General features: G+C 42.1%; 1 protein-coding gene across 11 annotated transcripts in view; it reads right to left on the reverse strand.

Annotated features, from left to right (window-relative positions):
• LOC143210726 (Y+L amino acid transporter 2-like) overlaps positions 1 to 16,822 on the reverse strand; it is a 694,702-nt gene that overhangs the window by 504,758 nt on the left and 173,122 nt on the right. For all 11 annotated transcript variants that reach the window (XM_076427860.1, XM_076427853.1, XM_076427855.1 and 8 more), the window contains one exon: positions 8,661 to 8,879. In XM_076427860.1, coding sequence (XP_076283975.1) covers positions 8,661 to 8,879 — 219 coding nt within the window. The remainder of the gene's footprint in view (positions 1 to 8,660; positions 8,880 to 16,822) is intronic.

Below are 16,822 nucleotides of genomic sequence, written 5' to 3' on the forward strand. Positions count from 1 at the left end.
ATATTCTATAACGACGGATAATGGTGCCAATATGGTGAAAATGATTCGTCTCCTTGGAGATGAACAAGGAAAATATGATGATGATGGTAACGGAAATAATGACACAGATGAAGATTTTCTTAGCGAATATCGCGAAGAATATTATTTAGAAGGTGAAGAGTTATTTCCTTCAGGTGCAAATAATTTTGAATTAATAGGAGTGAGAGGTGCATTGCACACACTCTTCAGCTTGCCGTTCAGGATGCAATGAAAATATTTAATATAGATGATTTATTACAAAAAATACGCAAACTAGTGGGGAAACTCCGCTGCCCTACTTTAGGAATTGTGTTAAAAAATATGAAACTCCGTAGGCCCATCCTAGATTGCATAACCAGATGGAATTCTACACTAAATATGTTGGAAAGATTATATGAGCTGAAAGATTTTTGTTCTGAAATGAATGATACAATATTCCTTGAAAATGAATGGGATACTATTAAGGAATTTATAACTAGTCTTGAACCACCAAAAATAGCAACGAAACAGATGCAGTATGAACAGTTATTAATGGACGATTTTTACGTAGTATGGTTAAAGTGTAGATTAAATTTAGAAAAAATAGATAACAATTTTGCCAAAGTCTTATTAAATACAATAAAGAATCGCGAAAATGAAATTTTGGGTAATAAACGTTTATTAGCTTCGATATTTTTAGACCCGAGATATAAAAATTTATTATCTGAAAACGAACAGAATACTGCTACTGCTCATTTATTAAATACTTGGAAGCATTGCGAGTCTTTGAATTGTAAAAAAATAACCGAAAATTCCAGCGACAACATTTTCATCTCATCGTTTGATGATACCTGTCCGGATTGCTAGCACACCCGACCAACCGTCATCGTCACGAGTAGTTCTTAATTCCGTTTCACTTTAACTTCTAAACCGTGCTTAAACCCAAGTTTTACAATTTGTCACGCATCCCATAGTTTGAGGACTTTCTCCATCATAAATAACTCCGAGCGAATGCCTTAGTCCTTCACATCCTGCACATCTGGTTTTTCTCCAACGCACCAATCCTCAGGTCATCCTTGTCCCTGCATTTTCTTTCTTTATTGTAATTTCCAGCCTTCCCTCTCTTCTGTAGTTTTCCCTTTCCTTAAACACTGTCTCCCACCACTCATTTCTTGTACCCCCAAAAAGACATCTAGTCAACAGAAAAGCGTGTTTCAAAGATCAGCTTCTTCTCAACCACCGAACGAACATCATCTTACGTTGTCACACCAAACTTGTACATAGTAGTTGATTATTAAAGGAGAGTTTTAATTAGATAAGTGAACTATAATTTAAAGTGTTGTATTTCACTATCAACATCATCATCAACCACAACATTCAACCAGCCCTCACGAGATTAATTTTTCGTCGAGCGCAGCGGGGTTACGATTGAACCATTAATCGAGTCCAATCCCGTACAATATCGAACAATTATTAGTAAAAAAAGATGCGGAACGGCAAAACTCGTCACACTCAATATGCAATATCGTTGCGGCGTTAAATGCATTTTCTCAAAGTCCGAGAATTAATAAACAACAAAATATTTTGGAGTTTTGGGATAATAATTTTTCAGAATTACGAATACTTGCGAATACGGTTCACGCATGTCCTGCAACGCAAGTATCCGTCGAGAGAATATTTTCTGGTTTAACCCGACTACGCTTATTGGGTCCATTTGGACCCAAAGCATTCTTTGCGCGCTTATAACTTAAAAACGGATAGGCCGGCGGGTTTGAAATTTCTTCGTGGAAAATAATTAATTCAAATCTTTCTTCCACTTACAAAAATATTTAAAATCCTTTTTTAAATAGTTGTAATAGAAATTGTTACACATAAGGCATTTAGGGTCCAAATGGACCCCTAAAGATTTTTTCTGTATATTTCCGTTAAAAATTTTAAAAAAACAAGACAGAGCCTTCTTTACGACGAATAAGGTTTCTCCACAAGGAGAAAAACAAATGATCCCTCCGAAAGCAAAAGTTCCCCCCGAAAAACAATTATTAGCAACGTCGAGAAAAACGACATTCGTTTTCGTGTTCTCGTAGAAAACGAATGTGCGTCGATAAACGTAGCCGTGGTCGTGTTCACGTCTGATCTTCGCACAAACGAACAGTATACAGGGTGTCCCAAAATTCATGAAAATCACGAAAGGGGGTGGTTCCTGAGACCATTCTAAGAGACATTTTCCTTTGCACCAATGTCAACTGCGGCTTTGTTTAGGAGTTATTAACGAAAAACACGGACCAATTAGAGCGCGCCCTGGCCCGCCGCGCCGCGCCACGCCGGCAAGCGAGTGTCGGTGGTACGCCGTGACATCGCAACGAACAAGAGTTTCTCGATAATGTGAATCCTCTCCCATTTCGATGAGCTTTGGATACGTTGTCAAAACCATGATTCTGAACAACATTTCTCTTTAGACTTTTCGGCGATCGGCTTTAGTTTACGAGATAATCGTAAAAAAGAGAAGAAGCAGAAACTCTCTCCCTCTCTCCCTCTCTCCCTCTCTCCCTCTCTCCCTCTCTCCCTCTCTCTCCCTCTCTCTCCCTCCCTCCCTCCCTCCCTCCCTCCCTCCCTATTATATTTTATATTTATTTATATTATTTATATTATTTATATTTATATAAGGACAAGCGACGAAGAAGTACTATGGATAATGCACAACCCTCAAAAAGGTTCAGAGGACGGTGTACTTTTTGCACTCACACCCATAACAAAGATAACAAATACGATGTATCTTGTACGAACTGTTCAAAATTTATTTCTAAAGAGCACAGGGCCTCACTCTGTTTTGATTGTGTAAGAGACTCCGAGTAGGTTCATTACGTATGTAATTTACGTTTACAAATGTAATTATTATTATGTAATTAATTAGTATGTAATTTAGGTTACTAACAACACAGATAAATACAAAATTTTAAAACTTTTATAGCTAAACATTAAATAAATGGATATGGGTCCAAATGGACCCTAAACAAATTATTAAGTGCCTTTTTTTAAAAGCGTAGCCAGGTTAAAGTTCATTCTCAATGATCAGAGATCAAGACTCATCATTCAATTATAGACCATATAATGGTTATCCGGACAAATGCAATTATACAATAGCTACGTTGGATATGTTTTTATATGTATAGTTCGTTATGTTTCTTTATGTACGTTTATTAGTGTTACTTTTTTAATAATATTTTTATAAGTTTCTTACTACAGTATAAAAGTAGACAAATACTATGTTTAGCCATCGCCAAAGATTAAATAATTGTGTTTTCATTTGATATAAATATTACCTACACATTCATATATCCGTAAGTACCAGGGTTGTAATATGCGCGGGGCGCCAGACCCTTACGTTTCCGTCCCTCGCCATGATGCTCCGTAAAGCCTGCCTTCGCTTCTCCCACTCTTGCCGCTACCGCTGCCGCGTACCGCGTGGAGCATGCTACAAACTCGGTAGCATCTAGACGAGGAACGGAAACGTAAGGGGCCTGGCGGCCCGCTCATATGACAACCCTGGTACCTACTAATAACCCGCTACGAGCGGGTTAACCCGCTCTTTCTGGAATTTCGGAACCGATCCCTCGTGGTTAGTATGGGTTACAGTAACCTTCTTTGGTTAACCGGGTATGGGTTAGGGTTAGGCGTTGGGTTAGAATCCCTGGTCTAAATGAATTTTGTTGAAATATCAACTCATATTTCGCGCTCCGGTATAATTGTAAACGTATTGTGTTATGTACAGTAAATTCTCTATAAACGCGAAAATCTTTCAACGATAAACGCGACAAAAATATCCCCTCCAAACTAATACACTGACTCGGCTCGGTATACCGGTGTGAACCACTACTAACGCGACGCGGAGAGTCGCAGCGCGCCGGCACAGTTCAAACGCCCGTGAGTCATCATAACGTTACACCAACAGTCAAACTTCTTCATTTTCCATGATTCTGTTATGGGACTTTCACTACCTTATTTCTGGCATTTTTCTGATTAAAATGATAACAAACACGATATAATTTGAAAGAATTTAGTGGTTTAATTGACGGTATGTACATATGTATGAAGTGACTTTAGAACATAAGAGTATGTATAGCGAGTGAAAAAGAAAGAGAAATGGCGATCTCGACGCTAGGCAAAGATTAAAAAACGAGGAAAATTACTTTATAAAATATGCTGAACTGTTTTATATTTTTATTATTTAACGTTCGGTTTCGCAAATATAAAGACGCGATGAACTATGACCGATCATGTTGCAAAACCGAACACCGTGTCAAGTCACGCGCGTCGCTCGCTCCATTACAATTTTTTGATAAGAAACAAAATTAAATAAATCTTAAGTACATTACTTAAGATAGTTCAAAAACTACAAAAAGTGTGTCTTTTCCTGACGGATGCAAACGCTCCAATTCGATAGTTTTCCTTCGATGGTATTTAAACTGTAGAGGTTTAGATGACGATGGACGTTTCGGGCGCAAGGAAGGATAGCGCGTATAGAAAAGAAAGAGACGCGGAGAATCGAAGTCGCCGGCACAGTTCAAAGGCCCGCGCGTGGTCTTGCTTTACACGCGCTGTCCTTCTCTACGTTCGGTTCGGCCTTTGAAGCTCGAAAAAAGTAGGACCACGATCGAAAAACGAGACAAAATCCCCCCGATGCGTTCGCGTTTATAGAGAATTTACTGTACTACGCGAGTCAAAAAGGACATCGCGTGATTCCGCGATCGCGTCATCGCCGTCTTGTCTAGTACGCAACCTGATCTGTTGCTGAGCGTGTCTGTCTATCATAACCTCAGTATTGTATCGGGTTCGCTCCTCATCCAACACTGCTACTGTTACAACTATTGTATTAACAATAAATTTATTTAAATAATAAAGTTGATTGTTATTTACAAATACAATTTGCAATTATTATTTGCATTAGCAATTCATAAATTAAATTGTATTATATTTTCATTCATTAATCCGCCCTCCGGACGAGCCCGACCACTGGCGGTATACCTGAAAAGGTTGCTATAGCAGAAAAAATCGCGCACGGATCAGCTCCGAATCGGCCGATTATTTACAACCACCGCGCTCCGACAACTTCAACTCCGACAGATGGACAACACGTGCAACAGACCCAAGCAAATTGGTACAAAAAATAGTTGTATTTATGTAAATATTAAACATACGGTGTAACGATCCGACTTCGCTATGCCCTGTAGCTCAAGAGTTACCAGGGTTCGTTAGGATGGAAGTAATGAAGGTTGTGCGAAGTCTGATAAAAACTCAGGTTTATTTGCTAATAATTCTTGGTGCCTGGACGAGTTTCTGGCGGCGGCGGTCTCTGTCGCGACAGCGGTAGCTGACCGAGAAACGACCGGCGAACAGTCAGCCTGCTCGGTCAAGGCTCGGTCGGCGCACTTACAACGACACTACACTATCGGCGCACTTACAACTAACACTACCCTACTTACGGAGTACGGACGCGGGCTAAAAGACGGGCCGGGTGCGGTCCGGACAAGCGAGACCATGCTTCGCGGACACAGTGCGTTGGCGCGATTCCGGACTATGCTACCGCGGCTGGATTCTGGACGCGGGTAAAACGGCGATCTCGTCGTCCAGCGGTATCTGGCACGACGAGTCGGTCTGGTACAGTGCGCGAATCTTCTCGCGACTTGCGGGAACGTCTTTCCGGAGACGGTTCTACGGATATGCGGATACTTCGCGGATTCAGGTACGTCGCGGTTTCGACGGGGAGCGTCTCCTGAAGCGGTTGTCTGAACCTGCGGACTGGACGGCCTCGTCGTCCAGCAGGAACGTCTGTACGCTCGAACGGAAGCACCCGATCGAAGAGTACCGAAGCGCTCGCGTCCTGGACGCACCCAGGAGTCTTCGAGCTCGTTCACTGACTGGCGAGAATGAGAAGGACTCCAGGTGAACTCCGGTGAGAATTCGTCTCGTTCTGCCTTATATAGACAGAAGACGAAAGCACGGACCACGAAGAGTGCCGCTCGCGTCGCGGCTGATTCTTCGCGGTGATTGGTGCGGGCCAGTTTCGGCAAAGTCTACAAATATGACTGTGACGAGTCGTTGTCTCGTCGCATCCCCCCCTTTCTTCGGAGACTAGTGACGAGGCTACATATGTCTCGTCACAACGGGTAATCAACACGATATTCATTTCGCCACGTGTTCATTGTATACATATACAAAATACAAGAAATAAGAGAAGACCAAAAACTATTTAATTGATTTCCCCCTCTCTCAGTCCAAATAATAAATAATCTTTTATTTGCAAATCAGAAATAATAAATACATCATTTTTGGAATTATTTAAATAATTTTTATTTAAATAAAAAGTTTAGTTATTATTTGCAATTAAAATCACACGTTTATTTATTATTTAATTATTCATTATTTAAAATAAAATTTGCCCAACACAGTCTACATGCCCCCCTGCACCCTGCTCACCTCCTAGGAGTGGGGACTTTTAGTATGTTTACCTCCTAACTAGTCCAAACAAAGTCCAAAAGTTAAAAATTGTTTTCCTTCCATTTCCCTCTACACCCCCCTTATGAGCATTCATTGTGTGTGACTGGACTACATACTGATGTTGCGACGAGGCCTTACCTCGCCGCGAGCTAAGCGCAAGTGGGAACTCTCGTCCGCCACTTATATTTATAGACACTCGCGACACGGGCACGCACCAATCACCGCCGAGACCAAGCGCGCGCCAATCGGGAAGTTCCGCGGCCGCCCGACCGAGAGCGGCACTCTCCATGGTCCGCGCTTTCGCGCCCTATATAAGTCGCGTCGGAATACCGAGAGAGGGGAGTCCGCCTTGAACCACTCTCGTGCAGTGATGCCAGAGCTGTGGTACTGTGGTACTATACCATACCCCCACCATAGCCTACTATTGCCCCTCCGTTGTTTTCCAACGCGCCCGCGCGTTACACTCACCAGCGTACCTCTACGGATACAATAGAGTGATACGCTGGTGAGTGTAGCGCGCGGGCGCGTTGGAAAACAACGGAGGGGCAATAGTAGGCTATGGTGGGGGTATGGTTTAGTACCACAGTACCACAGCTCTGGCATCACTGGGCCGGACCCGTCGTGTCGGTGTGGTGGGCACGAATACCCTTAGGTGCCTCTAATGTGCGTGCATCTGTAACCCGTCACTCAGGTGCTTCTGTATGAGGGTTGCGGCACCACTCGACTCTCCGACCGTCCAGCACGGAGCGATTGGCCTCCGGCCTTGTCCGTGAGTCGAATACTTCGCGGCGTGATTTCACGATTTGGTGCGGTAGACGGCGGGTACGAACCTCTCAGGTGCTTCTGAGACGCGTACGATCCGTGGTTCATCTCTCAGGTGCCTCTTAGGGACAACCGCGGCGCCTACACTGCGTCAGACCGTGACCTCCGACCGTATCCCGTCACTTCCTTACCTTCCAGCGTAAATCCGCGGAGTCTCCGCGAAGCCTCGCGCCGTTCGACACCGCGTTCCGTGCCACCAGGTTAAGAGGGCCATCCGAGGCCAATTAACCGAAGCCGCGCGCCGCGCACCGTATAGCTAGTTAGCATTTCCCACGATTACTTTGTTCTTTCTGTTTGTTACGTAGGCCGGGGATATTACTTCAATCCGAGCGACTGAAGAGCAGCCGTAGGCTCCGTCTGTTCCGCCCGACGTCGCGGCCAACCTAACATAGTTTTGTTACGCGGCCGGATTTGCCGGCCTGCACGAAAGATTCTTTTGTTTGTTACCTTCTTTCTACATCATCGCACATTGCGAGAATAAAGTTATGTTTTTACCCGATTTCGCCTTCACGTCATTAATTTACCTGCACGAACCTTGGTCAACTCCCGAGCTGCAGGGCACCGCGAAATCGGAACGTTACAATGTCATCACATCAAAATTAGAATGTCGATTTAGAGTGTAAGAAATGAAGAGCTACTGAAACAAAATTTTTCTAAGTAAATTTTTAATAATTTTATAATTAATAAAACTACTTACACGCATCAAAATAAAATAAACACACGTAAGGATATCTATGCTCGTGAATCTATTAATCTATGTTACTGCCACCAAACTGTACTTCATAAGTATTTTATTACATACTTCATTTCCAACGTTCAAATACACGCGCCATATACATTTGTAGCCTCCAAATCTTATTAAACACTCGTAGTAAAAATGCAGTATAGGCTCTAAGAGAGAGAGAGCCTCGTGGAACCTAGACAAAAAAGTCCAGAAGACGCAATGTCTGTAAGAATCTTAAGTCTTTGCTAATTATCACATTATTTGTTTTGAACGCATGTTATACGTGTTAATCTATTGAAAGTCCTTCTATGTATATCGCAAAAAAAGTAAACTTCATCGACCAAGCACAGGTAACAATAATAATAAGTAAGCACAGGTTATAATATAATTCAGTGTTACACCGCGCGCGAGTTCGGCAACAATATTTATTTACCGACATGTTGAAATCATCGACAAATATTCTACTGACATTGTCTTTTGATTCGTGAGAGTGTCTAAGGACTCTTGTCTTTAATTGTTAATGTGGATGAAATAATAGTCAGTAATTTGGACATGTCGGTAAATTAAGTAGGCAAATCGATTAAACTATTACGACTGTTGATAAAATAATAAAGAATCTTACAAGTGATGACTGCTGCAAGTAGACGCACTGCTTCGTAGGGCGGCACGCACCCCGGCCAAACGGGTTGTAAAATGTACTCGGCGAATGTGAGGGCGGTAATTGCGTTTCCCGTTGGAACCAAGATAAAGAACGCTACCCAAAGGTAGAGAAACGCAGGAAACGGCCCGAACGCGTCACTAATGTACGCGTAATCTCCTCCAGACTTCGGAATCATCGTACCTGAAATCCAAGTATTATTCACCGTTAAAAATAATGAAGGATCCCTCACAACGACGCACAATGGCAAAGGGTATAGCCGGATAATCATTAATTTTTGTTACGAGCCAGGGCCGCGAGCAGCACGAGTGGCCGGCGAAAGGTTGTTACCCTAGGAATATGGTATCAATTTGTTAGTTAAGGTACGCGGACGAACCCAATGCGAAATTGAGGAGCCGCTAGGATTATAGACAACGAGAACGAACCTGACGCGAAGTCAGGGAGCTGCTAGGAAGGTGAAACTTCGTGAACGAACCCAATGCGAAATTGAGGAGCCACTAGGAACGAAGCGCAGACGAACCCGATGCGAAACCCCCCGGTTAGGAAGTTGTATAACGACGCGGGCGAACCTAATGCAATATTGGGGAGCCGCTGGGAGGTTGAATAAGAGCACAGACGAGCCTGATGCGAAATCAGGGAGCTGTTAGGATGCGGATGAACCCAATGCGAAATCGGGGAGCCGCTGGGATAGTATAGTTTTCGTGGACGAACCCAATGCAAAATTGGGGAACCACTAGGTTGGATAAATCTCTGTTTGGACAATTGGTGCGAAATCAGGGAGTCGCTAGGATAATTAGTAAGCCTCGTAACCAGTATAGTTTAATTGATAGAATCCGAGCGGTAAGATTGTATCGTGTGGGGACGTTCAATTACTTGATTAGGATATTGGACAATAATTATGGTGTGGCGGCCTAACTTCCTACATGCGCCACAAGAGGGTCAGGTAGTTGAAAGACCTTTCCCGCAAGTACTCGGTTCCTCAATAATTTCTATACATACAGTCCTCAACCGCCTTCCGATATCCCAACCGTCTAAGTGTAAGATCACAGTGGGTCCTACATCAGACAGACTTGGTGACGTCAGAGCCGTCTGGCAGACATTTCAAATGTATGGATAGGCCCAGGTAGGCCCGTCTGTGAGACCCTTCTAGTTTCGTCCTGCATCCACCGACAGGACGGCTCTCGTTTTAGAAACTCGGAGTTTATTGTACCAGCATTTGCTGGCCGTTCCCGGGGTTGTTCTCTATGGAGAGGTTTATGACAGGTCATTACTATTGAGCTGGAAGTCGACACTTTCTCGGACAACGCGTGTTGACACAGTAAAAAATTATGAATTGGACGCGCTAAAAACAGCTTTCTGAAAAATAGCTTCGCCGTCGATCGCCCAATAATGACCCGTCCATTTGCATGCCAAATGTTTTATTGCACGTGCCGATAGCCGCTACGCTATCGTACGTCGCACAGTGGTGCAAAATCCCCAAGACGTGGCAATAATTGGTTTATTATGGTAATGTCATTTTGAAAAATCGATGTGCATTGAAATACATTGCAGTATTAATACGTTACAGTAATAATGCATCGATCGTAGAGATTATAATAGAACCTAAGCACAAACACTGACATTGGAAACAACTGCGACATACACTATTGAAGGAAAAAATTTTTTCTCATTTCTTTGTTGTTTTTGTGTATATTCCTTGATTTTCAAGTTTCATAGTGTAAATATTATTCAGTGCGGTGAGTACGCAAAGCTAATCATTAATTTTTTTTGTATACATATTATTGAGACCCTACCCTAGTAGCACAAAAATATTGGATAAATATTTTTTTCGAACATTAGGTGTGACGTGGCAGATTCAGCCTACGTCACTCCGAACCTTATACGAAAGACCGGGTCACTGAAAAGCGGTATAATAGCGAAACGGCAATAACGAGCGCTCTCCCTGGGACATCCGAGCACCCAGAGAATAGAGTTATCGCATTTGAATGTCACGCCGCGGGGCGCGACAAGAGTTTTCAGGAACTACCGAAATCGGCGAGGAGCCCGATACCTGTCTCCGGCCGCCGATTGGCGGAAAGCCGCAAGCGGAGACGCTCGGAACACCAATCACAGGGCGTCGCTGGCAAGGAAGACGGCGAGGATTGGACCGAGCCCGGATCTGTCAACCCGGAGAAAGCGACGAGGCTGTTACAAATAAGGACGACCAGCAGTCCACCCTCGTCGACGGCTCATCCGGAAAATGCCATGAGAGCTACACCGGAACGGCTCGGATCCATGGGTGCCGCCTAACCGCCTTATATCGGCCGGGCCTCGGAAAATATAAAATACCGAAGGCCCGGGCCGACATGTCATCGAGGCGTCCCTGAGTCCAGAAACAACGTGATTGGCCCGAGCGTCGCCGAAGACGAGAGTGGGGGGAAAACTCGCTTCCGCGTTCCGAACCATCTCGAACTGGGCCACTGGGTCGAAAGACTACGAATAGTTAACACGTGCGAACACTAAGACCGCGATTACTATAACGTTATTTTGCGACTGCCGCCATCGCAGCGAAATTGGTAAGTGCCGGTCAGGCTTTATTCCGAAATAATTAGTGACCAGTACGTGTTGGTTCGGGGACGTAATTCGAGTTCGCGAAAATTCGTACCGCGGTGTACCGTGTGTTCACCCGCGTTTACCGTTGACCAGGAGTCGCTCTCCTGAGAAGTTCACGGGGCCACGGATCGTGTGTCGCCGAATCATCGTGCACGAGCTATTCGGGACCCACGATATTCGTCCGGTAATTCTTTGGGGCTGCCCTCGGATCGTTCTTCGGGAGGATAACGCGCCGTATTCGTTTCGCATCGTTCACCGTTCGCACGTTTCGCCCAGTCTCGAATTAGGAACGCGTACGTTATCGGAGCTCGGTCGAATTCGTGCCCTCGTGGCTTGTAAATTCACGCGAAGTCCTGTGACGACCGAGCTCGACGCGATCGAAGTTATTCCGCGCGATCGGCCGAACAGCCGCCGTCACTTTCGTTTTCGCGCCGGCAAATCTATTGACTACCGCCGGCATCGGCCGGCGGATTGTATGACCATCTCGTTTTAATAAACGACGTTACTTTGCCCGAGAACTATCGAGTGATTTCATTTCTCGTGAGAAACGTTCCCGTCGCAGGGAATGCCCCGTTCCTTTCCTCACGTGGTACCTTGGGTCCGTTCGTGGCCGTCACCGGCCGAAACGATACAGTAAATTCTCTATAAACGCGAAAATCTTTCAACGATAAACGCGAAAGAAATATCCCCTCCAAACTAATACACTGATTCGGCACGGTATATCGGTGTGAACCACTACTAACGCGACGCGGAGAGTCGCAGTCGTCGGCACAGTTCAAACGCCCGTGAGTCATCATAACATTACACCAACAGTCAAACTTCTTCATTTTCCATGATTCTGTTATGGGACTTTCACTACCTTATTTCTGGCAGTTTTTTGATTAAAATGATACCAAACACGATATAATTGGAAAGAATTTAGTGGTTTAATTGACGGTATGTACATATGTATGAAGTGACTTTAGAACATAAGAGTATGTATAGCGAGTGAAAAAGAAAGAGAAATTGCGATCTCGACGCTAGGCAAAGATTAAAAAACGAGGAAAATTACTTTATAAAATATGCTGAACTGTTTTATATTTTTATTATTTAACGTTCGGTTTCGCAAATATAAAGACGTGATGAACTATGACCGATCATGTCGCATAACCGAACACCGTGTCAAGTCACGCGCGTCGCTCGCTCCATTACAATTTTTTGATAAGAAACAAAATTAAATAAATCTCAAGTACATTACTTAAAACAGTTCAAAAACTACAAAAAGTGTGCCTTTTCCTGACGGATGCAAACGCTCCAATTCGATAGTTTTCCTTCGATGGTATTTAAACTGACGTTTCGGGCGCAAGGAAGGATAGCGTGTATAGAAAAGAAAGAGACGCGGAGAGTCGCAGTCGCCGGCACAGTTCAAAGGCCCGCGCGTGGTCTCGCTTTACACGCGCTATCCTTCTCTACGTTCGGCTCGGCCTTTGAAGCTCGAAAAAAGTAGGACCACGATCGAAAAATGCGACAAAATCCTCCCGATGCGTTCGCGTTTATAGAGAATTTACTGTACTCGCAGATTCGACGTCATTTCGAAGACCGAACGAATCGTTCGAGAGTTTCGCGTGAGACCGAGCGTGGCCCGGTCGCAAGGCCATAATTTCTCGAAGTCGGTTATCTCTCTGTTCGCAGGGAAATAACCGGCGTGACATAGGAAAATATTTTTTAAGCCACACCTTTTTTTAAGTCACACTTTTTCATATGAGAAAAATATTGGATCTGAATATTGTATACATATACAAGAAATGTAAATTGAATGTTTAGAAAATATAAGGTAAATATTCCGAGAATATAAATTAGATATTTAAAAAATATAAAGTAAATATTTAAAAAATGTGAAACCAATATTTAAATAACATTCAATTAAATCTTCAAATTTAAGAAAAAGTGTTAGAGTAAGTTTAATTCGCGCGCTAGCCTTATGTTGGTAGACCTGTGTGTCTCTATGCGTGCGGTGTCGCTGTCGCCGATTGTAGCGGCACTTCTGGTTTTGCCCCTCGAACGGTCAACACGTGCCTCGCACATGTAACACTCTGTAAAGATTACACAGTACAAATATATATATATATTATTATAATAATTTGGTATTAACTCTAACAGGTTATGGGCCCAGAATTAAAATATAAGTGAGATATAATATATTATCTTAGCTCGATTTATAAAAGTGTCGAGTAACCGAAAAGTGAGGTTAAGCACGTGGTGTGAAAGTATAACTAGAGGGTTATTGTTGCTCGCCCGCTTCGCTCGCTCGCGAGTAGGGTTGTTTTTGCTCGCTCATTTCGCGAGCTTGCGGATAGGACTGCTCTTGCGAAAGGGTTAGTGGTACGCATGGCTAGTAGTACCTATAGCTATTAATGTTTTTTTGATTTGGTGTGTGACTCTCCACGAGCCACACAAAGAACTTCCCGATTCGTTAGTTGCAGTATATTATTATCATTATTAAGTGTACGTTTTAAGAAGATTATACGTTTTCCGGGAAATTCAATAGTTTTCTACTTATCAAAATGTTTGCTATATGGCGTCGTATTAAACGAACATCGCAGGCTCGTTGCTCGCTTGGTTCCTTGTTATAGCATACTAATGTTGCAAAATAAATTGTCTTAATTAGTTTTTCGCAAACGATACAACTCCTCATTATCCGGGTTTGCAGTATTGATCTTGGTTTTCTTCGATACTGTTAATTTAAATTGTCCGAAAATATACGAACTGCTCAATTTTGAAACTCTGCTCAGTGCTACATACAACATTTGTAAAGTTCGCTTTTCTGATGTTTTAAAATTCAAACATACTTTTCTCGTATGTTTGTCCCTGACTTTTATGAACCGTAATCGCTTCAGCCGGGACCACTGGAAATTGACTACGTGTGATTTGATATTTTTCCTCACTCGACATATTTACTTGATTCGATATTTTTATTATTGGTGTTAAATTTTGATCAATATTTGCATTTTTCATATAATCACGATAACGAGTTCTTACTTTCACTCCTACTCTGGCCAATTGAAAATCTAACCACAATATAGACGAAATTTTAGTATTTTCTTGAAAAGTAATCAATTTTAATATTCCGCATGTGTGTGTGTGTGCTCCATTAACCAATCCGTTTTCAACATCAATGTTATTAATAATTATCATATAGTTTATATTAATTTTCAATTTAATCTCAGTTAATAATTCGTTTTGAACAGATTGTTTTTTTAAAGATTGTAATATAAATTTTTTTTTGTACTTTCATCGATATTCTTTGAAAATGTATTCTCGGGAGTAGAGATGATTAACTCACTCTTGCATTGGGATAATTTTCGATTATTGTAAGCAGAAACATCATCGTAAGGTACAAAAAAAAAATTTTTTTAATTTTTTTTTTAATTTTAAAAAAATCGAAAAAAAAATTTTTGTGTGCGCGCGCGCGCACACACACACACACACATACGAACATTTTGATAAAAATAGTCTAAAATGACTCCAATGACCATGAAACGTGAAGATCTGCTAAAAAATCGATTTTCGATTTTCGGGGTCATTACAATAACTTCCCTATAAAATCGGGAAGTTAATAAGCTAAATAAAATTGGCAAACGGTGTCGTGGGTACCACAAAAATTGAAAAACTGTATAAAGACAATTACGATACTTGGTGTATTCAAGTGGAAGCAGTTTTAGTAAAAAATAGATTGTAGGATTATGTTAATGGAAACATGAAAAGACCGGCGGTCATCGCTGAAAATGCTGGATCCGCAGCACAAGCTCGAAATTGGGACATTGAAGATAGGAAGGCCAAAGCAGATCTAATTTTATCCATTAGTCCCGCAGAACTGAAACAAATTAAAACATGCAGAACATCGAATGAGGTTTGGAAAAAATTACGTTTTATATATGATTCTCAGGGACCGGCAAAAACTTCGGCACTATTGAGAAAACTGATTTCTCACCGCATGTCTAGTGGAGGCCACGTTCGAGAACATATAAATAAGTTCATCGATATAGTTGAAAAATTGGCTGAAAGGGATATTGATATCAACCCTGGTTTACAGAGTGCAATGTTGTTGAATAGCTTACCGGAAGGATTTGAAAATTTCAGATGTGCCATGGAGTCGAGAGATGAACTTCCAGGCTTGGAGACTTTAAAGGTAAAAATTCTAGAGGAATTTGAAACAAGACAGGAAAAGGATGCTTATGAGCATGGTGCGATGCTAGCTAAACACAAACATATATGGAATAAAGAGAAATATAGAGAGACGAATAGAAGTGTTCAGGGATACGACAAGGACAGAAGTGTGCATGGACCGAGAAATGTTCAGGGATACGACAGAGGCAGAAGCATGCATGACCACAGAAGCGTTCAAGGATACGACAGGGATAGAAACGTGCATGAACAAAGAAATGCTCAAGGAACATTTGTGAAACCCACTATTATATGTCATAAATGTCAAAAGGTACGATATAAGGCGAACGACAGTGGTTGCACAACACATATTTGCAAAGATGCAAATAAGTTTACTGAAATGAGTACGTTAAATGAAGGAAGCGTAAATCTGGCCAGTCATAAATCTGAAAAGGTAGAAGCTGTGGGTAACGTACATATAAAAGCTTGCGTAAACCAAGAAGTAAGAGATGTTCAATTTGAAAAAGCTTTGTACGTTCCTGCATTAAGATCAAATCTAATATCTGTTGCCAAAATTGTTGATAGAGCGAATCGTGTTATTTTTGAGAAAAATGGGGCTGCTGTTGAGGGACCAGATGGAAGGATTAAATTAAGAGCTACACGTTATGGCAATTTATACTATGTTCAGGAAGCAGAAGAAGAAGCAAAAATTGTAAATCATGTACCTAAAAATGTGTTATGGCTAAAACTTTGGCACGAGAGGTTAGGTCATCTGAATACTAGAGATCTGTTGAGCATTTTAGGAAAGGACAAAGTGAAAAATTCTGAAGAAGTACAAATACCTCAATGCGGAGTATGCATTCAAAGAAAGTTAATAGATACTCCCTTCCCAAAGGAAAGCAACAGGAGTACAGCATGCTTGGAGATTGTACATTCTGATCTCTGCGGACCAATGTCAATTGAGTCACTCGGGGGATCTAGATATATGTTGTTGTTCACAGATGATTATTCTCGATGGAGCGAGGTTTACTTTTTAAAACATAAAGATGAAGTGTTGCAGAAGTTTAAAGAATTTAAGGTGTACGCAGAGAAGCATACTGGAAATAAAATTAAATACCTTCAAACGGATAACGGACGAGAATACTGCAACAAGAAATTTGATGAATTTCTGAAAAATGAAGGTATACGAAAACGCTTCGCAGTTCCATACACTCCTCAGCAGAACGGGGTGGCTGAGCGTAAAAATCGCACACTAATTCAGACTTCTAGATGTATGCTTTTACGGGCTGGGTTATCTGAAAGTTTTTGGGCTGAAGCTGTATTGACAGCTAACTATTTGAGAAATAGGTGTTCTACCAGGATTCTAAAGGGAATTACTCCATTCGAATTAT

Source organism: Lasioglossum baleicum, chromosome 7 (assembly GCF_051020765.1).
Source record: "Lasioglossum baleicum chromosome 7, iyLasBale1, whole genome shotgun sequence".
NCBI lineage: Eukaryota > Metazoa > Arthropoda > Insecta > Hymenoptera > Halictidae > Lasioglossum > Lasioglossum baleicum.